The sequence below is a fragment of the Zingiber officinale genome, chromosome 4A (genome assembly GCF_018446385.1).
Source record: "Zingiber officinale cultivar Zhangliang chromosome 4A, Zo_v1.1, whole genome shotgun sequence".
NCBI lineage: Eukaryota > Viridiplantae > Streptophyta > Magnoliopsida > Zingiberales > Zingiberaceae > Zingiber > Zingiber officinale.
In genome coordinates this window covers 119,107,392-119,132,510 of record NC_055992.1, presented here as the reverse complement: position 1 = coordinate 119,132,510, position 25,119 = coordinate 119,107,392, and the positions used below count along the sequence as shown (strand labels likewise).

Below are 25,119 nucleotides of genomic sequence, written 5' to 3'. Positions count from 1 at the left end.
TTGAAACTGATATAACAAAAATCTTATAATATAAAAATATAATAGGCTACAAAATCATATTTTAATTAAAAAATTTCTAATATCTTATTCTAGAAGTTTTGTTCTGTTCTGTGTGAAAGCTGTTTACGGCAATAATTATCAGAACATACACACGAGATCAGAACAAAAATATAGTATGTTTTAAACATATTACAAAGTTGAAATCCTAACAAAAATATATTTTAATTATCAATAAACAAACTCAAAGTTTGTCATTTCTAATGGGAGTTGTAAGGGCATAATAGATATCATCATCTATTTTTCTCCAACATTAAAAATATTACCTTGTGATTATTTGAGCTAAGATTCAAGAATACACATCTTAAAAATCAAAACACACTCCTATTTTATAATATAAAAAGAACTCAATGATATGTTATAACATAGGAAAAAAATATTTTGTATTCTATCACTAATAATTTAGTTTTGAAAAATTATCATGATTCTCCCATTAGTATTAAAAACCTATCTTATGATTATTTGAGAATGAAGAGTAAACAAAAACAAAAATCAAAACAACTGGTATGATATAACATAAGAAAAACATAGTAAATTCACATAAAACTTTATGTTACAAATTAAAAAATATTTTAAATATTTTGCATAATATAACCTAAATATATAAATAGATTGACATGATTTAACATATTTACAAAGATAATGAATTTTAGAAATTAATATTAATCTTTTATATTATAGTATTCAACTTTTTTAAAATGCCATTTTAATTTTATACATCATAGAATTATTTCGTAAAAAGATAAAATTATTTTAGTATTTTTATATCCAACTGACACAATTTAGTTTTAATAAAATCAACAACACAAAATAGAAACAATTAAATCAACCAAAAAATAATTACAGAATATACATCTCTTAAATTTTAATCAATCAAAATTTATCCATAAAGAGTTACCTAACATCCTCAACAATTAATCAGGCATTTATTTTTCCTGACAGGAACAGCAAAACAAATTAAATAAATATGCAATACTCAATAGTATTAGAAGAGAATTAAATAAATATATACACCTTTTAATAAAAAAAATTAAAACAAAACTTCATTTTTATTATTTGAAAAAAACATTTCTTTACCCTTTTAATCCGATGGAACCATCAAAGTTTTACTTAGTCCTTCTGTAATAATTTTGATTCAAAACAGCTAGTTATATAAGTTTGATTGATTCTCAAAAATCTAGAAATCATTCTTAAATTATCATTCCTAAATCTACAAATTAAACACTATCTTTTATTATTATTCCATTCATTTATTCTAAATCCATCAACCAAACAACTTAATGCAAGGTGCAAAGACTTTTAGATGATTATTATTTACATCAAAGCAGGTTCATTTTGACATTTTTTTATTTGATGAAACAGTTCGAAATTTAATGGATGGCTACTTTCTCAGCACACCAAGATATGCGAAGACTATTGAGATGCCTATTATTATTTACATTAAAGCATATGCGTTCTGGCACTTTGATGGAACTGAAAAAGTTTTAATATGTCCTCTTGTCCATCAAATAATTTTGATTCAAAACTACTTGATTGACTAAATTACTTATTTATGGATTGCTACTTTCTCACGCGCAAAGCAAGTTAAGACTCTTGAGATGCACTCTTTTTTATTTGATGGAGTCGATTTTTGTCCATCAAATAATTTCTGAGTCAAAACTACTTGATTGATTGACTCAGGCGACTCTGCTTTCCCTTCCGAGGGAAGCGTTCGGCCTTTTCTCTTCCCGATTGAAGGAACTACTCTGATAGCTTTCTTCTTAACTCGGGGTCCACTCGAGTGATATTGTGACTTCTTCTTGACTTAGGCAATCAACTGATTCGGTACTCGGAGCTAGTAGTCGGTGACTCGATAGCATTTGATAGAAATCAGCTCCGCTGATAATTTGAGATCATCCGCTTAGGTCTCTCAAAAGATAAGTTTGAATTTAGGTTTTGTAAATTCAAAATATTTCTTCAATATCTTCGACAACAAGATTGTCTAACACCTTCTTAGTTCACCATGATCTATCAGTGTTTGGTGATGATCATGGTCTGCCGATGTATTCTCGGAAATAAACGACTCAAAAGAACCTCGAAGAACAGTCGGACGTAAAGTGAATCTGTTTTAAGGACATTACATTGAACGTAGGCCTCAACATCTCAGTTTTCGAGCAATTAAAAATCTTTTCGGACTCGGCACCTTCATTTCTAGACTTGACAATTCGGGTAACTTGGGTCCTGAATCAGCTTCCACTCGAGAACCACCTGATATCTGTTTGGCGGCTTCTTCCCGATTCGACAACTCTACTTCCCAACAAGGTGACTTTTCTTCCCGACTCAGCAATCAACTCCCTGTCGACAGCTTCCGTCCTAACTCAGCTTCCACTCGGGAACATTCGACGTCCACTCGATGTCCACTCAGGAACACTGGGCTTCCACTTGGGAGCACTTGGCTTCCACTCGAGAACATATCTAGCATCCACTCAGGAGCACTCAGCTTCCGTTCAACATCTGCTTGGGAGAACTTATCCCGACTCGACAACACTCAGCAGTCGGGTGACATTCTGACTCCGTGATTTGGACCATCGGAAGCTTGGTAGAACTAGCCCAGCTAATTGCTTGAGATTATCCGCTTAGGCTTGTCAACATATAAGATTGATTTGATCATGTAATTTCAAATTTAGTTATTTTCTCTCAAATCTCTTGTTACTAGATTGTCTAATAGTGACTTGATCGCGAGCTCTTTGTCTCCTTATGATAGATTGAATTCGATTAACTTTAATTTCTGCTTTGGATCTGGCATCCGGTCTCCTTACATAGATTTCTTTCTGATTTCTTGTTCCTTGGATGCACCAAGCTTTTCAGGCTAATTCTCCATGCATCTTTCTCGTTTCATCATAATTCTCTTCCACTGCTCTTCATATCTTTGATGTACCGAGTCCGTCGATTTCCTCCATCCTTCTCGTTCGCTTGTGTCTTTTACCAAGATCTTACTATCTCCAATGCTCTTAGTCCTTTCCGATCCCTCAGGTATCTCATACCACTTTTCACCGTACTCTACCGGATCCTGAGCTATCAAGTACATGCGTTCTTTTAAATACCTGCACATTTAAACACACGCATCAATAATAACAGAAAAACTTAACTTAAATAAATTCGACTAAACATCAAAACAAGCATGGTTCATACCACTTGGGTTGTAAGGTCTCCCCCAACCACTCGACTACTAACAATCTTATTATTTTCGTTTTTTTTAATGATTGCCAAATTTTACTTAAATTAGGATAAATCAAAATAAATTCAAACATAAGATAGAAAAATGCAGACATAAAACTCTAATCTCAGGCTCCCGACATTCAACTCAACCTTTCTCCCTTTCTCGATCAAAAATTAACCAAACTCTCATCTTTCTCCTCCAACAAGGTCCTTTTGATTTTTGAATTCTCTATATCGAAAATATGACTTTAAATGCATTAAAATATTTATTAAAAATTATCTAGAAATAAAAAAAATCTAATTTTTTTATCATATCCAGTACACAATTTTTCCTTTCACAAAAAATTGATTCTGATTAAAAATTCCTTTTCATTTTTGAAAACTAAATTGTTAATTTGGAAATACATGATTTATTCTAGAAAATTATTTATAAATTTCTAAAAGTCAGAAAAACTTGAAATTTTAACTACTAATAATAGACATGATATATTTTTATAAAAAAAATTGCATGAAAAATTAGATCAGAACATAAATATTCAATAATTTCAACTTCAACGGACTTGCAACGGGTCTAGTTGGATCAAATATATTCCATCTTCAAACCCGATCCACTAAGCAACGGATAGCTCACTGCTCGCTGCTCACCTTCCCTTCCAGCGTCCGCTCCCACCACGCGCTCATAGTGGCAAATGGCCTCCTCCGCCCTGGCGCTCCTTCTCCCACGGGGCGTCCCAGCGCTGCGCGCGGCTTCAGCCTCCCTCCCCCGCCGCTGCGCCTTGGGGATCCTCGCGGCGGTGGAACCCCTATCCCCGCCTGCAGCTGCAACGGCAGGCGAGGGCGCGCCGGCCTCGTCCTCTGGCGGCCCCAAGGCCACACCTCCCTTGAAGGCCCTACATGGAACTCCGTGGAACCTGCATCCCGATTACAGGCGGTGGAAGGATGCGGAAGAGGAGATCCTGAGGGACATCGAACCCATCAGGATGCTCACCAAGCACATTCTCCATTCCGACAGGTACTTTTCGTCCAAAAATTAGGGTTAATATGACCTCTGATTTTTCTCTGTTAGGCTACATTTGATGTCTTAATTAGTCAGTCACTATCAGTTGAATTGCAACTGGAAGCCAAAGAAATCATAGGATCGTGGCTTGGCTTGCTCTCACTGTGTTTACTGTTATTCCCGGGTAGCTTCTGGAGTATGCAAACTGATCGTCGAGGCTAGTGTTCGACACTATCTCCGTAAACGATATTGCTCCGCTACGGTGCTTAACGAATTATTGCAATTCGTTCCCAAGATACAATGACGACGAACGTCTCAGAATCGTAGCACTCCGACTTCCGAGACCACCGAACCTTCTAGTAGACTTCTTGGACTCTTGAATGCACAAGATGAGATGAATGCTTGAGAAAGAGAAGAGAGGATTGAGTGAATATTCCATCATCTGGAGGGTTCTATTTATACTGAAAGAAGAGGTTGAGTGTCCTTTGGGTGAGTGGATGTGTTCCTTGGGCTGGATCGATCTAGATCATCCATTCTGAAGGGTTGTAACCCTTCACCAAATCTCGTCTATTGTCATCAGCCATCGAATCTGGATCTACTGATCCATTCAATCTGACGCTTCAGATCAAGTCTCATTCCAAGCGGTCAGATCGTGACTCTTCGCGATCCAACGCTCTAGATCGCATCACAAGTGATCCATCACACCTCTTTGATCAACGGTTGTCATCCGTTTGCCCAATCAACAGTCCAGTCATCTCTTCTTGCCCACGTGGATGTCACATAGGCATTGCCATGTCAGATACGAGTCTGATACGTCACCCGAGCGCCACGTAAGCACTGCAATGTCATCTGGAGCATAAATTTAAGTTCCTCAATGCTCCTCACGAAGTGCGCCTACAAAGCGTCCATTGCGCACGTGGTGGGCCCTGGGCTAAGGGAGCACCTGTCCTTTTATTTTTGTGTTGATTCCATTAACACATTTTCATTAATAAGTAGAGAATACACATCGAGAATTTTCGATGTGGGACTATTCTCCCATGCACTTTATTAATGAATAATAAATGTTATTTTGGGCCGACTTTAAACATTAATTTCTCATTCACTCTTAATCGGTTTTGAGCAAATTAATAGTCTAAATCTATCTACGCGAATCGTAGATTTCAATTTTGAAGTCAATTACGACTTTCAACAATTGATGGCTTCCTTCCTTAAAATCGTTTTGGTCCATTTAAGGCCCCAATATCCAACAATCCCCCACATAAATGGAAATTAATGCAATGTGTGTATGCATGCTGACACTTTACAAGAGTCCAATCGATAAGTCACTGCATCGGGAGAGGTAGCTTGTGGCTTTGAACCTTCCGTAGTGAAATGCTATCGAGTATACTAGGCTGCGCAGTGAACGTGATGTCTTGAACTGCTCAGCTATTGGTATATACTTAGACAATAACACCCACACAGAGATCTATCTCACCTACTTTAGGTTCTCATGGTTGGTTCCGTTTCGGCCATGGATACAATCTTGGATTCATGAGTGTTTCATTGAAGCGGCCTGTCTTCACACTCACATAGCTGACACTTCTATCAAGAGTATCCTACCATACTCCACCTTATCAGGTATAGAAGTCACTAAAAGCATAAGCTTAACATCACTACATGAGGTAGGACAGCACAAATTCATCCTAGGATTGGGATAGAGATAAACTATCTAATGTGCTGGACCACAACTTCTGAACCGTTGTCCCATCGAACCAAGATCTTGGGATCTCCAACCAACAAGGTTGGTTACCGCTACAGATCGTTTTCAGTTGTAGATTTTAATCTCATTCCTCTTGATGAGTAGTATACTTAATCTCGACTCAACCCCTTCGTAGAGGATCTGCCAAATTATCTTTGGACTTAACATAGTCGATCGCAATCACTCCATTCGAGATCAATGCTAATGGTATTATGTCTACGACGTATATGTCGTGACTTCCCATTATACATATTACTCTATGCCCTTCCAATCGCCGATTGACTATCACAATGGATTAGTATGGCAGGCAGGTTTCATCCAACTCGGAATATCTTCCAAGAAATTCCTCAGCTGCTTTGTCTAGTGCTATAAACTCGGATTCCATAGTTGATCGAGCAATGCAAGTCTGCTTAGTGGATTTCCAAGATATTGCTCCCCCACCGATCGTGAATACATATCCACTAGTGGATTTGGAGTCTTTGATCGATATCCAATTAGCATCACAATATCCTTCCAACACAGTGGGATATTTTCCATAATGTAATCCGTAGTTCATAGTATATTTCAAATATCTAAGAACTCGCATCAATGCTTTCCAATGGGTGTCGTTTGAATCACTCGTAAAACGACTCAGCTTGTTGACTGCACAGGCCAGCAATATCCGGGCGTGTGCAGTTTGTGAGATACATCAAACTGCCTATTATCCGAGAATATTCCAACTACGATAAGGTCTCACCATGGTTTTTCACTAAGTGTTGACTTAGATCCATAGGTGTTTTTACTGTAGAGAGATCGTACGCATTGAATCTTTTCAATACTGACTCTACATAATAGGATTGTGTCAGAACTATCCCTTCTGATGTCCTGAGAATTTTAATTCCCAATATAACATCTGCTTGACCCATATCTTTCATATCAAAATTTCTGGTCAACATTTTCTTTGTAGTCATGATTACATCATGATTACTGCCCATTATTAGCATGTCGTCTACGTATAGACAGACAATTACATAGCCTTCAGGTGTATTTTTTACATAAATGCATTTGTCACATTCATTTATTCTGAATTCGTTTGACAACATTACTTTGTCAAATTTTTCGTGCCATTGTTTAAGCGCTTGCTTAAGTCCGTACAACGACTTAACAAGTCGACACACCTTTTTCTCATTTCCAGGAGCCATGAACCCTTCGGGTTGCTCCATATAAATTTCTTCTTCCAACTCACCATTTAAGAACGCAGTCTTAACATCCATTTGATGTATTTCAAGGTCATACAGTGCTGCAATGACTATTAGCACTCGTATGGACGTAATCCTTGTCACCGGTGAGTATGTATCGAAGTAATTAAGGTCTTCCTCTTGCTTGTACCCCTTGGCTACAAGTCTGGCCTTATACTTGTCAATTGATCCATCAGCTTTATACTTACGTTTTAGTATCCACTTACAACCTAATGGTTTATTACCAGAAGGAAGGTCTACTAATTCCCAAGTATGATTATTCATGATAGACTCAATTTCACTATTGACAGCTTCTTTCCACATTGGAGCATCGGGTCTAGAGAGAGCTTCACTTAATATTCTTGGTTCCATTTCTGACATGAAAGTCATGAAATCTGGCCCGAACGATTTCTCAACTCTAGCCCGTTTGCTACGACGTGGCTCTTCACTTTGATCGTCAATAGTCCTTTTATAACAGCTAAGTTCGGTAACGTCATTTTTGTTTGAACTTCCGTTGTTATCACTTTCAACGTTTCCCTTTTTATTTGGGAATACGTTTTCAAAGAATATCGCATTCCGAGATTCTATGGTTGTTCCCACATGTATATCAGGAATGTCTGATTTGTGAACTAGGAAACGATATGCACTACTATTATGGGCATATCCGACAAATACCGCATCGAACGTTTTAGGTCCGATCTTTACTTGCTTTGGTTTAGGTACTTCGACCTTTGCCAAGCACCCCCACACTTTCAGGTATTTGTACAATGGCTCGCGGCCTTTCCATAGTTCATATGGAGTTTCATCATTTTTCTTATGAGGGGTTCTGTTGAGAATGTGATTTGCCGATAATATTGCTTCCCCCCACAAGTTTTGAGGTAAGCCTGAATTTATCAACAAGGCATTCATCATTTCTTTTAGTGTCCGATTTTTACGTTCGGCAACACCGTTTGATTGAGGTGAGTAAGGCGCCGTTGTTTGATGGATAATGCCAGATTCTGTACAAAATTCATTAAACGGTGCACCATATTCTCCACCTCTATCGCTTCGAATTATTTTAATTCGTTTGTCAAGTTGGTTTTCAACTTCTGTTTTATAGGTTCTGAACGTCTCTAGGACTTCGTCTTTACTTCTTAAAAGAAAGACATAACAGAACTTTGTGCAGTCATCGATAAAAGTAATAAAATATTTTTTTTACCTCCTCTAGTTTGCACAAATTTCAAGTCACATAGATCACTATGTATCAAGTCTAGAGGAGTTGTTATCCTTTCCACCGAATGAAAAGGTAGTTTCGTCATTTTCGCTTCCACGCACACTTCACATTTGTGTGTTCCGTCAACATTGACGTTTGGTAATAAATTTAATTTGACGAGACGTTTGAGAGTATTATTATGCACATGTCCGAGTCGATCATGCCATAAATTAAAACACTCAACAACATAGCTGGAAGCATTTATTTTATTACCATCAAAATTTCGGAGTACAGGCATTACAACCATTTTGAATAGACCCTTTTCTAGGTACCCCTTTCCTACGAAGACACCATTCTTCGTAAGTACAAAGTTGTCTGACTAGAACACTAGCCTAAATCCGGCCTTGACCAATGCCGCTCCAGAAACTAGGTTCTTGCTGATGTCGGGAACATGGAGTACATCAATGAGTGTTAGCTCCTTTTCGGACGTCATCTTCAGAACAACCTTTCCGAGTCCAACAATTGGCGACGTCGTGGAATTACCCATATAGAGCTTTTCGGGTTGGTATCCACCAAGTTGGCTTCAAATACAACTGCAGTGAGATCCAAGTCCTCAAGAGAGGTTGCGACATGATTCGCAACATCCTTTGGCCCCTTGGTTGGCTTCTTTGGGCGTCTGCAGTCCTTGGACAGGTGTCCTGCCTTTCCACAGTTGTAGCAGGAGCCTTTGAACTTCTTTGCTTGAGCCTTCTTTTTGAACTGCTTCGGCTTTTTAGCGTTCGGCTCGACCAGGTTGGACATTTCGTCTATAGTCCGCTTGGTTCCTCTGGAGTCGGATAACTTTCGATTATCCTCCTCTATTCGTAGCCTCAGGATCAGGTCTTGTAGCCCTATCTCCTTTTGCTTGTGCTTTAGGTAATTCTTGAAATCCTTCCATGACGGAGGGAGCTTCTCAATTACTGTATGCCTTCGGCATCTAGATCATGCATTATCAGTGGCATATCTTGGACTTGAGATGAGACGCTTTTGAGTCCACCATCTTGAAATCCGAAAACCGATCGACGATGAATTTCTTCAATCCAACATTTTCGGTCTTGTATTTCTTCTCGAGGATTCCAAGATTTCGCCGTCTAGAGAACAATATCGTTATATAACGTGTTGTCAGCGTTGAGTATATAATTGCACGGAAAATCTCGTGAAACCACGCGCTATTACTACCTGTAGTGGTGGCGTGTCTTAAAACCGCAAGGTTTAGCGTGGTTAGATAAAACAGCATTCTTTTGAAGTCGGTTCGGTGAATTTCTCCAACTTTTCTCCGTGCGGAATGGTTGTCGGAATAGCGGTCGGAACGGCCGTCGGAATGTCGTTGGTAGTCATATCAGTTTGCATGAAATATCGTTTACGACTGTTATGCATCGTCGAGGCTAGTGTTCGACACTATCTCCGTAAACGATATTGCTCCGCTACGGTGCTTAACGGATTGTTGCAATTCGTTCCCAAGATACAACGACGACGAACGTCTCGGAATCGTAGCACCTTTCGAGACCAGCGAACCTTCTAGTAGACTTCTTGGACTCTTGAATGCACAAGATGAGATGAATGCTTGAGGAAGAGAAGAGAGGATTGAGTGAATATTCCATCATCTGGAGGGTTGTATTTATACTGAAAGAAGAGGTTGAGTGTCCTTTGGGTGAGTGGATATGTTCCTTGGGCTGGATCGATCTAGATCATCCATTCTGAAGGGTTGTAACCCTTCACCAAGCCCACTTCAATCTCATCCATCAGATCTGAGGAGTTGTGACCCTTAGATCCCGCCTATTGTCATCGGCCATCGGATCTGGATCCATTGATTCGATGCTTCAGATCAAGTCTCATCCCAAGCCGTCAGATCGTTAAGTGCAAAGTGCGCCTACAAAGCGCCCATTGCGCACGTGGCGGGTGGCGGGCTCACAGGTGCGAGCACCTGCTCGCCCTGGGCTAAGGGAGCACCTGTCCTTTTATTTTTGTGTTAACTCCATTAACACATCTTCATTAATAAGTAGAGAATACACATCGAGAATTTCCGATGTGGGACTATTCTCCCATGCACTTTATTAATGAATAATAAATATTATTTTGGGCCAACTTTAAACATTAATTTTTCATTCACCCTTAATCGGTTTTGAGCAAATTAATAGTCTAAATCTATCTACGCGAATCGTAGATTTCAATTTTGAAGTCAATTACGACTTTCAACAATTGATGGCTTCCTTCCTCAAAATCGTTTTTAGTCCATTTAAGGCCCCAATATCCAACATTTACTGTATCTTTGAACCCAAATTTCTTGTTCGTTGAGCTTAACAACATGAGATGATGGCATGATCATCATTGCTTAAAGGAAATAGAGATAGAATAGGGAAGGTGGGAGTTCTTTATCATTGACTCTGCTCACAACTCTAAATTATCATATTTCAGTTAAAATAATATCTAGACCTTGGTTACAAATTACAATGAATAGCACAATTAGGTTCTTTGTTCGGCATGATCCTCACAATGCCCACAACACAGTAGTATCAGATCTAGTATGTGAGTGGTAAATTAATCCGTTTGCAATAAGATTTTGATCAATTGGAGTTCCATTAGATTTACAATCTAACATTCGTTATTTATACAACAGATCTAGCATACACTTTCTTTGTGAGAGAAATATACCATATGAAGATCGAGCAACTTCAATCCCAAGGAATGTTTCAATTACCTATAATAAATGTTTATTCTTTCTGTTATCAACACTATTCTGAGCAGGGGTATCAACACAAGCAGTTTGATGTAAGTTCCTATGAGTTTTCAAATTCTCTTAAAATTCCCTATTTGTGAATTTTGTCTCATTATAGAAACTTAGAATCTTTATCTTGGAAGCAAACTGACTATCGAGCATCTAGAATTTCTTGAAACAACACACACCTTATCTTTATATCTCAATAAATTAATCCAGAACACCCTATTAAAGAAACAAAGAGGCGACAAGCCACTTGTGTCCAAAAACAAAAGCAATATAACAAACACACCAAACATCTATATCCATAATATGAAAGTGTATTTCTTTGGCTTCTAGAAGTAGGACAAACACTTCTAAATGCTTAGCAAATTGGCAAGCATCACATATTAATATGTTTTGTTGCAATCTTTATGAAAGAAATTTTTTAGTTCTGAAACTAAGAAAGATTAATGATCGAGCTTATGATTGTAGAAATTGCCACTCTTTTGGAAACCTCCATCAAATAAAGCAATCATTGCTTTGGAATTTATAGATTGTTTTATATTACCCACGTAATAAAAGGCACTGTGTATTCAACCTAAGTTAATCGCCTCCCCTATTTGTAACTTCTGGAGAACGTAATGAGAGGGAAAAAATATTCAGTTAAGTGCTTTAGTAATAGAGTAATGGACTAAAGATTAGTTGGAAAGCTAAAAACATGCAAGACAAGAAAATTGAAAGCATGAAGTTGCATTGTTATCACATTCGGTAGATACAGAAAAATGTCATCAACAATGCAAACTTTTTCTCTATGTAAATAAGGAAAATATGTAACAAAAGAATTTGATGAACCTTTTATATGGTCAGATGCATCTTAATGTATAATCTAGAGGGAGATTGAAGGACTTTTATAAGCGAATGATGGCGGGCCTCATTAAGGCTCTGATATCGTATTGATTTAAGGGAAATAGAGATAGAACAGCCATGGAGGAATAAGGAAGGGGGAAAATTTCTTTCGGAAGACTCCTAACAGCCCTAAATTGTGATTTTTAGGTTTACTAATAAGTATTACAATTAGGTCCTTTGCAAAATAGTAAATTCCATCCAAATCCTATTAGTTCAATGATAATATTTTAATGAGAGTTCATGGTTAACATTTCACATGTGCAATTTACAAAGGCAAATCAATCTTGTGGGCAGGAAGTTTCACAAGGAAGATGGATTTTAGTTGTTCAGTTGATGAAGAAGGAATCCCTTCATGGAACTTGATTATTGTACTGCTTATGGCTTCTGAGTAAGAGTGTCATTTGTACTTTATTGATACAATAACGTAGAATGAGATAGATAGGGTACAATTATTTTGTTCACTGACTATTCTGGTTGATTAATCCCATAATATGAATTTTGTCCTAGAGTTTTTAAGGATTTCTATACTTTATTTAGTCACAAAATTGACCAAATTGATGAATATCATTCATGATTTTTTTTTAAATTACATGTATTTTCAAGATTCAGAGAGCATAAACGGTAAATAGTAAAAGGAGGACTAGCCTTTAAGGAATGGCAAATGTTATTATAACATTAATATGAGTTGTCATAAATTTGTTTTAGGTGGTGGTGGTTTTCCACACCGACACCTACAGTCTTGTGCAATTTGCTTATAATACTTTTACACTAGAAAATTGATGGCCTGCAGATACTTTGATGGTGAGCGTTTGAGTGCCAAGGATGAAAAAGAAGTCATAGGAAAACTTCTCAGATACCATCCTCGTTCAGAAGATAAGATTGGTTGTGGCCTTGATTATATAATGGTTAGTAGAACCTATTGATACTGCTCTTATTAATCGACGTAACATTGTCATGAGGCACAAAGGCAGATCACTGTTTTTGCAGGGAAAATTACACTGCCATACATTAAGAAAATTATCAGCTTGTGCAGGAAAAACATAGTTCACAATGGAAGTATTATTAGCTAAAAAAATAAAATAAAATAACCTAAAATTTATTCTGCTTCTCATTTCAAATTTGTTTCGTAAACAATAAAACAAGCAGAAATAATGTGAAGATGGAAGTCCTAGAGTCTGATATTTCAATGGAATGTTATTGTTTATGACCAGTGAGTTGATGTCAACATGTTAATGAATCCATGACAACATTGACTAAAATTTTTTTAAAGGTTGATCGGCATCCCCAATTCAAACACTCAAGATGCCTCTTTGTCGTGTGAACTGATGGCGGCTGGATAGACTTCTCGTATCAGAAGTGTCTTAGAGCTTACATCCGAGACAAGTACCCACTGCATGCAGAAAGGTTCATTGGTGAGCATTTGAAACGCAACTGAAGGTTCATTAACTGCAGTCATATGGTTTTGTACATCATCTACGAAGATCTGACCAGTCTTTCTTATTCATGAAATAGCAGTCAGAGTGACGCTGAGTTCTCGGATGAATAGAAGCTGGTTTTCAAGTGATCAGTTCCTGTGCATTTCTTGTGATAATAAGAGCACAGGATTTTGTGTAGTCACATTTTTTATCATATTGTATGGGAATGAATAAATTGAAGGAGTTCCTCTAATATCATTTGAATTGAACTTGTTTGCTAAAAAAATGAACTCTGGTAGATTGTATTTGTTGTTTAGAGGGTGAAGAGTCTTGACTATATAGAATGTAATGCCACTTTTTTTTTTGTATTTAATTGAATGCAAACTATTGTGGAAAGTTAATTGTCTCAAAAAAAAGTTGCCAAATTTGAGAAAGTTATCAATGCTAATCTCTGTTACATTCAAATTGGGTTTTACAGTGTGTAATCCCATTGAGATCAAGCCAACTGAGGTGGGAAACATAAGGAAGGGAGTTACTTGAAAACAACAATCAACTCTTATCTCATGATTTTCTAGAAAGCTAAGAAGAAGACGGTGAAAGAGAAGAATATAGATCTCTTTGGAATTTCAACCAAAACTTTAGAATTTCAACCAAGAACTTAAAGCAAAGTGTTATTCAATTGTGGCAAAAGGTGAATACGTTCGTCCCAGCGTCCCTGTTAATCCGTTCCAAGGTCAATACGGAGGAGATAAATCACGGGCGGTTATTAGCTTTTGGAATAGTGACTAGCACATAAGGGAGGTATTTATCTCGGTTTTTACCGAAATTCGAACCCCAGACCTCATTGTGGCGTCACCTCATGCGCTAGTCATTAGACCCATCTGAGGGGACTAAAGCAAAGTGTTATTCAAGGAGGCATGGAAGGAGTAGGTTATCGCACGATATATTAACAAAAATTGTTTGAGAGCATTTGGTTGGCCCATTTTTTATTTTTTATTATCTAAAAAAAATAAAAAGTATGGTTTGGTTAGTAGTTTTCATATTTAGAAAATCAAATATTATTTTATGAGAAAATAAAGAATGCCTAAAAATTATTTCCTAAAAAAAATATGTATTCTTTATAAAATGAAAATAAGACCAAAAAGGCACCCCCAAAGTTTCCCTCATTTTCAAATTTCTAAGACTTAACATCAAAGATGTCTTGTCGATTATAATTTCCTTCTTACTACTTAAGAGAGACATATATTTCTTTTCTCTTCCAAACATTAATTCAAAGATCAAGGTGCTCCAATTTTACCTTTGTCTTCATTAACACCAACAACGCCCATCCATATTTTCCTTTCTTCAACTTCGTCGTCTCTCTATTCACATCATCAGTGATTTCCATATCAAATTTGTCGATTACTAAATTTTGAATGTGGACAATCTTATTCTAGTCAATTATACTAAAACAATTTTTGGGGGAAAAAAAATATGCCTTGATTTATCAAATCATCATAAAGGTGTCATTTAAAATAATAATAATAATTAATTAAGATGCACCCTACTTTCCAAAAATACCCCTTACCTTCAATGATGTTATAATAACTATTTGATAACCACTACAATGTATAAAATTGATTATTTTATTTTATTCAAAATTATTATACACAGAGCACAATTATATCAAGATAATCTCTATTAGATTGGTCAAAAAAATTAATTAGACTTTATCAAATGCTCAAAATCACTTTAAAATAATTCTAGAAAATACTAGGTAGTTAATAACAAGTTATAGCTAACTTTTAAACTTTAAATTATAAAATCTTGAAACTTATATTTTAAACTTTGAATATTATTCTACCAAATTACTATTTACTAACTTGTCAAAATTATTTATAAGTAATTTTAAATTATAAACGTAAATTTTAAAATCTTGAATCTTAATTTTTAAATTATGAATATTATTATATCAAAAATACTTTTAACCAACTTGATTATAATTATTTAAACTTTATTAAAATTATTTTAAATTAGTCAAAATCACTTTAAAATAGTTATACAAGTTACTAAGTAGCTAGCTCAGATTATCACAGTTGACCTATGCTAATATTCGTTATTATTTAGTCAAGGTAATTTGACATCAGTGAATATATTGACTACTTATTTACAAGAGTTTAGAGGTGATAGTAGAACTACAGATTAATCATAAAGTCGAATATTTATTTAGTTGGAATAGATGACATATACCCCGTAAAAGATTACTTCCCATTACAGATTTCTAAGAAGGTACTATACTTTTCTAATAATTACCTTTCATTAAAAAAAATAATCATATGATTTACTTCAACATTAATGGTCAATGCACTCACGGTGAAAACTTTTTCAAAAGTATTTTTTTTATTGAGAATCATGTCAAAAACTTATCACTGCTTCAGGATATATTTTTTTTAAAAAAAATTTTTTTAACCGTTGTTTGGTTCCAAATATTGAACCAAATTTTTCATTAAGCAACGAATGACGAATCCCTATATAATTTTATAAATGATTTTATATTTTTTATAAATTATTTATAATAATTTATTATTTAATGTTCTCTTCATTTTAAATTTATTTATTTTTAAATAAATTATTATTTTCAATAAAGATATATATACGTTTTATATAAAATATAAATAATTATATTAAATATACATGTTATACAGACTCCTTAAAAAATAATTAAGGATTTTTCTTAAAAGATATGTGAATTATATATGTGGTAATAATGTGATACTGAGGATATATAAAAAATTTAGGGAAAAAAAAAATCAAAAGTCTATTTTTAAACTTATAAAAATTTAAAATTATTCTTTAGATTTAAAATTCGTTTTAATATATATAGACTTTAACTGTTCACTGTAAAATAGGCATCCCAATTAAAAACGTAGTTTTTTTTAGTTCTAAACCCTAAACGTTATATATAAATTTTAAATTCTATTTTTTTTAAAAAAAAATTATACATCATAAATACTATACTCTAAATACTAAACTCTGGATCATAACCCCAAAATTTAAAAATAAAAATAAATTATACATCCAAACTACTATATACTATACCCCATGAATACCTAATTTTTTTAGTTATAAAATTTTTTAATTTGAATACTATAACTCAATCTCTAAAACTTAAATGTAAAATCTTAAACAGCTTAAACCGAGTTTAAAAAACTAAAAACTGCACTCCTTCAATTGAAAAGTCTAGATCAATTCCAAGTAGGGGCGGAGTCAGGGTGGCCGCCACCCCTAAATTTTAAGTATAAAAAATATATGAAATATAAAAATAGAGGGTGAAAAAGAGATGAATGAGAGGTAATGACATAATCTCCCTCTCTTCAACATAAACATATACATTTCATTCCCTCAATATTAAATTTCTGATTTCATCCCTAATTTCTAAACTCTCACCATAATCCCAAACCGTTCCATAACAAATATACATACAGTATATATATATATATATATATAATTAATTAATTAATTGATATGCACTACGTTGCACGGTAGGATAGAGTCATAATAGGAAGCATCTAACAGTGAATAGTGACCGCCTAGGAATGGCGTTTAGAATATAATATTTAGGGTTGATATTTTTTAATTTTTTAAATCAAATTTAAAAAACGGAGTGGATATGTAATGCACGTACACTCATCGAATGCGCGGCACATATCCTATCATTTAAATATATAATAAAAATATAAGTTATACTAGTCTCGAGAATCAGCAAGCTAATTTAATAAATTCTTTTATAAAAAAATAAATTAATTTTTAAAATAGATATTAAATTGATAAAATAAATATAAAACTTATTCCTAACTAAAAGGATGAGAAAAAAAAGATGTGTTTTTTATTTCGTCAGTTCAAAATATTTATATAAACTTTTTGATTTATAATATTACTAATCCTATGATGTTTGATTAAACAGAATGACGATAATTTATATTTTTTTATATAAAATATAATAAAAAATTACTGAAAAAATCTAAAATTTATCTTTCATAAAGAAAAATTATTAATATAATTTTATAATTCATCAAAATTAATTATTAAAGGGATAAATTCATAATTAAATAGTAAGATGTCATAAATATGTTATATTTTAATTATATAAAATATAAGATATATATTTTAATAGTTTACTTTTATAATAAAACTGAGGTTAGGTTTTCTCGATCGACCCTTTTCACCCTTTCACTGTCGCCCGTCGCTCTTCGCCGCACATCATTGTCTCACTCCTTGACGGGATAAGATCTCATCACTCCCTCTCTTTATTTCCGTATTCTCTCCGCTAATCGTGGCGTCTCGGTGCCGATCATGTGCCTGAACGGTAAAAACTGTCGATATCGAGCGGCACAGATCGACACTGAAAATCCTGTACTGACAATTACGATGTAACTGCAAGCACACTTAGAACTAGAATTATTTTAATTTATACATCTCATAAAACTTAACCAAAATCATGAATGTGTATTGCTTAAATGAATATGAGATGTTAGGTATATGATTCTTGATCCATAATACTTGTCATGATACATTACTTAGGGTGAATAAATCATATGAGATACAGATCATAACAAGTGTCTAATCATAGGAAGATTTGTGCGTAATCAATATGCACTAAGTCCGAAAATCATGATTGGATATCCCTAAAAAATTTTAAAACTTTTGGATCACAAAACATGATTTTAACAAGCCTCAGTCGACTACAAGAGTAGACTAAGAAACATTCTGATTAAATGGAATGATTGGGGGTCAGTTTGAGAAATTAATTTTCATTAGGGATAAAATGCCACACAGACAACCGCCTAAGTTGGTTATTCACATTCTTGACCAAAAAGAATATGCGAGAGTCAATTCATGAAATATCTTAAGACCCTTTTCACCCTTTCACTGTCGCTCCCCGTCCCCCGTTGCCCGTCGCTGCACATCATTATCTCACTCCTCGCCGGGGTAAGATCTCGCCACTCCCTCTCTTTATTTCCATATTCTCTCTATTGATCGTCAGAACGGCATCTCGGTGCCAATCATGTGCCGGAACGGTAAAAACTACCGGTATAGAGCGGCACGGATCGACACTGAAAACCCTGTACTGACCATTACAATGTAACTGCATGCTCACTTAGAACTAGGATTACTTTAATTTATACATCTCACAAAACTTAACCAAAACCCTGAATGTGTATTGCTTAAATGAATATGGGATGTTAGGTATATGATTCTTGATCCATAATGCTTGTTAAGATATATTACTTTGGGTGAAAAAATCATACGTGATACAGATCATAACAAGTGTCTAATCATAGGAAGATTTGTGCGAAATCAATATGCACTAAGTCCGAAGATTATGATTGGATATCCCTAAAAAATTTCAAAAAGTTTGGGTCACAAAACATGATTTTAACAAGCCTTACTCGACTGCGAAAGTAGACTGAGCAACATTCTGATTAAATGGAATGCCTGGGAGTCAGTTTGAGAAATCAAATTCCATTAGGTATAGAATGCCACACAGTCAACCACCTAAGTCAGTTATTCACATTCTTGACCAAACAGAATATGCGAGAGTTAATTCATAGAATATCTTAAGACCCTTTTAATCCTTTCATTGTCGCTCCCCGTCGCCCGTCGCTCGTCGCCACACAACATTGTCTCACTCCTCGCTAGGGTAAGATCTCACCACTCCCTCTCTTGATTTTCGTATTCTCTCTGCTAATCGTCAGAACGGTATCTCGGTGCCGATCATGTGTCGGAACGGTAAAAACCACCGGTATCAAGCGACACAGATTGACACTAAAAACCCTATACTGACCATTACGATGTAACTGCATGCTCACTTAAACTAGGATTACTTTAATTTATACATCTCACAAAATTTAACCAAAACCCTGAATATGTATTGCTTAAATGAATATGAGACGTTAGGTATATGATTCTTGATCCATAATGCTTATCATGATATATTACTTTGGGTGAAGAAATCATACGAGATACAGATCATAACAAGTGTCTAATCATAAGAAGATTTATGCGTAATCAATATGCACTAGGTCCGAAGATCATGATTGGATATCCCTAAGAAATTTCAAAACTTTTGGGCCACAAAACATGGTTTGAACAAGCCTCAATTGACTACAAGAGTAGACTGAGCAACATTCTGATTAAATGGAATGCCTGGAAGTTAGTTTGAGGAATCAAATTTCATTAGGTATAGAATGTCACATAGTCAATCGCCTAAGTCGGTAATTTATATTATTGACCAAACAGAATTTGCGGAATATCTTAAAACCCTTTTCACCCTTTCACTGTCGCTCCTCGTCGCCGCACATCATTGTCTCACTACTTGTCGGGGTAAGATCTCACCACTCCCTCTTTTTATTTCCGTATTCTCTCCGCTGATCGTCAAAACGACGTCTCGGTGACGATTATGTGCCGGAACAGTTAAAACCGCCAATATCGAGCAACAAGGATTAACATTGAAAACCCTGTACTGACCATTACGATATAACTACATGATCACTTAGAACTAGGATTACTTTAATTTATGCATCTCACAAAACTTAACTAAAACCCTGAATGTGTACTGCTTAAATATGTATGATATGTTAGGTATATGATTCTTGATACATAATGCTTGTCATGATACATTATTTTGGGTGAAGAAATCATACGAGATACAGATCATAACAAGTGCCTAATCATAGGAAGATTTGTGCATAATCAATCTGGACTATGTCCGAAGATCATGATTGAATATCCCTAAAAAATTTCAAAACTTTTGGATCACAAAACATGATTTAATCAAGCCTCAGTCGACTGCGAGAGTAGACCGAGAAACATTCTGATTAAATGGAATCCTAGGAGTCGGTTTAAGAAATCAAATTTCATTAGGTATAGAATGTCACACAGTCAACCACCTAAGTCGGTTATTCACATTCTTGACCAAACAGAATATGCGAGAGTCGGTTCATGGAATATCTTAAGACCCTTTTCACCCTTTCACTGTCTCCCCCCGTCACCCATCCCCCGTTGTTCGTCACCGCACATCATTGTCTCACTCCTCGTCGGGGTAAGATCTCACCACTCCCTCTCTTTATTTCCGTATTCTCTTCGCTGATCATTAGAACGATGTCTCGGTGCTGATCATATGCCGGAACGGTAAAAATCGCCGGCATCGATCAACACAGATTGGCACAGAAAACCCTGTACTGACCATTACCATTTAACTGCATGCTCACTTAAAACTAGGATTACTTTAATTTATACATCTCACAAAACTTAACCAAAACCCTGAATGTGTATTGCTTAAATGAATATGAGATGTTAGGTATATTATTCTTGATCCATAATGCTTGTCATAATACATTACTTTGGGTGAAGAAATCATACGAGATATAGATCATAACAAGTGCCTAATCATAGGAAGATTTGTGCGTAATCAATATGCACCAAGTCCGAAGATCTTGATTGGATATCCCTAAAAAATTTCAAAACTTTTGGGGTCACAAAACATGATTTTAACAAGCCTTAGTCGACTGCGAGAGTAGACTGAACAACATTCTGATTAAATAGAATGTCTAGGAGTCAGTTTGAGTATAAAAATTTCATTAGGTATAGAATGCCACACAGTCAACCGCCTAAGTCGGTTATTCACATTCTTGACCAAACAGAATATGCGAGAGTCAACTCATGGAATATCTTAAGATCCTTTTCACCCTTTCGCTGTCGCTCCCCGTCGCCCATTGCTCGTCGCCACACATCATTGTCTCACTCATCGTCGGGGTAAGATCTCACCACTCCCTCTCTTTATTTCCATATTCTCTCTGCTAATCGTCAGAATGGTGTCTCGGTGCCGATCATATGCCGGAAAGGTAAAAACCACAGGTATCGAGTGACACAGATTGACACTAAAAATCCTGTACTGACCATTACGATGTAACTGTAGGCTCACTTAGAACTTGGATTATTTTAATTTATACATCTCACAAAACTTAACCAAAACCCTGAAGGTGTATTGCTTAAATGAATATGAGATGTTAGGTATATGATTCTTGATCCATAATGCTTGTTATGATACATTACTTTGGGTGAATAAATCATACGAGATATAGATCATAACAAGTGTCTAATCATAGAAAGATTTGTGTGTAATCAATATGCACTAAGTCCAAAGATCATGATTGGATATCCCTTAAAAAATTCAAAACTTTTGGATCACAAAACATGATTTTAACAAGCCTCAGTCGACTGCGAGAGTAGACTAAGCAAAATTCTGATTAAATGGAATGCCTGAGAGCCCGTTTAAGGATGGCACACTGTCAACTGCTTAAGTCAGTTATTCACATTCTTGACCAAACATAATATGCGAGAGTTAATTCATAGAATATCTTAAGACCCTTTTCACCCTTTCGCTGTCACTCCCCGTCGCTCGACTCTCGTCGCCGCTCATCATTGTCTCACTTCTCGCAGGAGTAAGATCTCACCACTCCCTCTCTTTATTTTCATATTCTCTCCGATGATCGTCAGAATGATGTCTCGGTGCCGATCATGTGCTGGAATAGTAAAAATCGCGGGTATCAAGAGGCATGGATTGACACTGAAAACCCTGTACTGACCATTGCGATGTAACTGCATGCTCACTTAGAACTAAGATTATTTTAATTTATACATCTCACAAAATTTAACCAAAACCCTGAATGTGTATTGCTTAAATGAATATGAGATGTTAGGTATATAATTCTTGATCCATAATGCTTGTCATGATAGATTACTTTGGGTGAAGAAATCATACGAGATGCAGATCATAACAAGTGCCTAATCATAGGGAAATTTTTGCGTAATCAATTTGCACTAAGTCCGAAGATCATGATTGGATATCCCTAAAAAATTTCAAAACTTTTGGGTTACAAAACATCGTTTTAACAAGCCTCAGTCGACTGCGAGAATAGACTAAGCAACATTCTGATTAAATGTAATGCCTAGGAGTCAATTTGAGGAATCAAATTTCATTAGGTATAGAATGACACATAGTCAACCGCCTAAGTTGGTTATTTACATTCTTGACCAAACAGAATATGCGAGAGTCAATTCATGAAATATCTTAAGACCCTTTTCAACCTTTCACTGTCGCTTCTCGTCTCACGTCACTCATCGCCGCACATCATTGTCTCACTCCTCGACGGGGTAAGATCTCACCACTCTCTCTCTTTATTTCCGTATTCTCTCTGCTGATCGTCTGAACGGCGTCTCGGTGCTGATAATGTGCCTGAACGGTAAAAACTGTCGGTATCGAGCGGCATGGATTAACACTGAAAACCCTGTACTGACCATTATGATGTAACTGCATGCTCACTTAGAACTAGGATTACATTAATTTATACATCTCACAAAACTTAACCAAAACCCTGAATGTGTATTGGTTAAAAGAATATAAGATGTTAGGTATATGATTCTTGATCTATAATGCATGTCATGATACATTACTTAGGGTGAAGAAATCATACGAGATATAGATCATAACTGTAGGACCGTGATCGTTCGATAGAGGGGGGGGGGTGAATATCGATTCGAAAACTCGAGTGTAAAAGTACGCAGCGGAAAAGTAAATGAACACAATTATTTTTACTTCGTTCGGAGCATGTGATGACTCCTACTCGAAGGCCCGTGGTCCTTGACCACTTTCGTTGGGAAATCACTAGCAATTCGAATGAGATTACAAAAAGAGTACAGGAAATGCTAATGAAACAAAACACAAAGCTATACCGACAGAAAAGAAAACTTGAAGAGCAAGGGCGCGTTGTCGAAGCTTTGTTAGCGTCGCTGGAGCACAGAGCAGCAAAGCAATCTGAGAATTCTGAGTTGTTGAAAAAGCTCCATCCCTGGGGCTTCTTTTATATGTTGCTCCGGGCGTCTGGATCCCTTCCGGGCGCCCTAGTGCGATGTGGCAAGTCTAGTCAGGATGCTCCACGTGGCGAGGCGACGCAGAGGATAAAAGTTACCTCCGGGCGCCCGGATCCCCTCCGGGCGCCCGGACCACCTTTTTCTAGAGATTCCTTCTCCTGCAAAACAAGGTTAGTCCGAGGCAAAATATACCCTGCAACACAGATTGTTAGCACAATTTATAAAGTATGAATTAACAGAAAAAAGTATGACTTAGATCCCGTCTTTCCGAGACCGGAATCTAGTCACGATCTCGACTTAGATATCCGAAATGGATCTAAGCCGGATCAACGCCTAATGTTCCCTTCCCGGGAACGCGTCCTCACAATCACTCCCCTCCAGTGACTTACCTTACTTACTTGTCAGACGTCCGGTCAGCCCTTCGACCCGTCTGGACTTCTCGCCAGCTATCCGGTCAGCCCGTCGACCTAGCTGGACTTCTTGCCAAGCGTGGACTTCTCACCAGCTATCTGGTCAGTCCGTCGACCTAGCTGGACTTCTTGCCAGACATCCGGTCAGCCCGTCGACCTGTCTGGACTTCTCCTGCACACTCGATCAAAGTGTCAGACAACAACAGAACTAACTTAACCCATTTTTCATTCATCAAAACCTAGGTTAGACCGTTAGTGCTACCCACACCAACAATCTCCCCCTTTTTGATGGAATGACAACCTGGTTAAGTTAGTGAAAAGACGCAAAAAAAAAAAAAACAGGTACATGATTTTTAAAGTTAGTTTGAGTGTTTTCAATTTGGTTTAGCTAACTTAATCACCTAACCCTCCCCCTTTGGTATTCATCAAAAATAGGCAATGGTAACCACCTAACCACCTAACCCTTCCCCTTAGTTAATTTTAAGAAACAGCTAATTTTGGAAAATATCTAAGTTTGATTCAAAATTCAAAGATACTGATAAAAGTATAATTTTTAAAACCAAAAAAAAAAAAAATAGTCAAGTTGACTTGGAGGAGTCTTAGATTAAAACATAAAAATTTGCTTTAAAGTTTACTTTTTAGCCTTGAAAAATAGCTAAGTTATGAAAAACTTAGATTGCAGAGTAATTTTCAAAAGATAATATTTGCAATAATGAATTTTAAAAAGTATATGTTTAAAGTTAATCAAGTGTAACTTTTCAAACGTTTAAAATTTTTCAAATCAGATTTTTCAGAATTAGATTTTAAGTAACATTTACTTTTCAAGAGGTAAAATCTAATTTTCAAATTCCAATTTCAAACACTAAGTTAAATCTAATTTTTAAGCAAAATTTTAATTTTTTTAAAAAAAAAACAAAAAAAAAAATTAGCCAAAATAAATTTGTTAAAGCTAATTTGATAAAAACTAAGTTTGGAAAGTTTAATTTGTAATAATTTTCAACTTTAAAATCAAGTTTTAAAAATTAGGTGGGATTTTTAAACTTCCAATTTTTCAAACACTCAGTTAAATTTAACTTTTTGAAAACTAGTCTTCACAAATAAGTTAGTTTTTTTTTTCAAACATACAAAATTTTAATTAATTTCTCCCCCTAAACTTGACACTTAAACTTAAACAGCTGTCTAACCAATTAGGTACTAACTAACTATCAGAAGATAGTAGCTTTCACTTGGTTAGTCAGATTAAGTTGATTATAAGCAGTCAGTGTTTGACTTGACTGATGAACTTAATCTGATTAATGTCTGATTTGTATTTAACGTCCAGACTTATGCTGATGCACTGA

At 35.8% G+C, this 25,119-nt stretch overlaps 1 protein-coding gene across 5 annotated transcripts; it reads left to right on the top strand.

Annotated features, from left to right (window-relative positions):
* The first annotated feature begins 3,870 nt into the window (after positions 1-3,870).
* Positions 3,871-13,726, top strand: LOC121970768 (protein DCL, chloroplastic-like). 5 transcript variants are annotated; one of them, XM_042521707.1, is made up of 4 exons: positions 3,874-4,267; positions 12,833-12,947; positions 13,313-13,454; positions 13,558-13,726. In XM_042521707.1, the coding sequence occupies exons 1-3, from the start codon at positions 3,945-3,947 to the stop codon at positions 13,361-13,363; spliced, it is 489 nt and encodes a 162-aa protein (XP_042377641.1). In that variant the 5' UTR covers positions 3,874-3,944; the 3' UTR covers positions 13,364-13,454; positions 13,558-13,726. The 5 variants fall into 5 exon arrangements, with proteins under 5 accessions (XP_042377645.1, XP_042377643.1, XP_042377642.1 ...); XM_042521706.1 differs by having other exon boundaries at positions 13,555-13,726; XM_042521711.1 differs by lacking the exon at positions 12,833-12,947 and having other exon boundaries at positions 3,871-4,267.
* Positions 13,727-25,119: the final 11,393 nt, after the last annotated feature.

Bases quoted from the DNA above. Each gene is read 5' to 3' on its own strand.
- LOC121970768 (XM_042521707.1), top strand. From the start codon at position 3,945: ATGGCCTCCTCCGCCCTGGCGCTCCTTCTCCCACGGGGCGTCCCAGCG. The intron at 4,268-12,832 runs GTACTTTTCGTC...GATGGCCTGCAG, and splicing joins CACATTCTCCATTCCGACAG to ATACTTTGATGGTGAGCGTT. The intron at 12,948-13,312 runs GTTAGTAGAACC...ATTTTTTTAAAG, and splicing joins GTGGCCTTGATTATATAATG to GTTGATCGGCATCCCCAATT.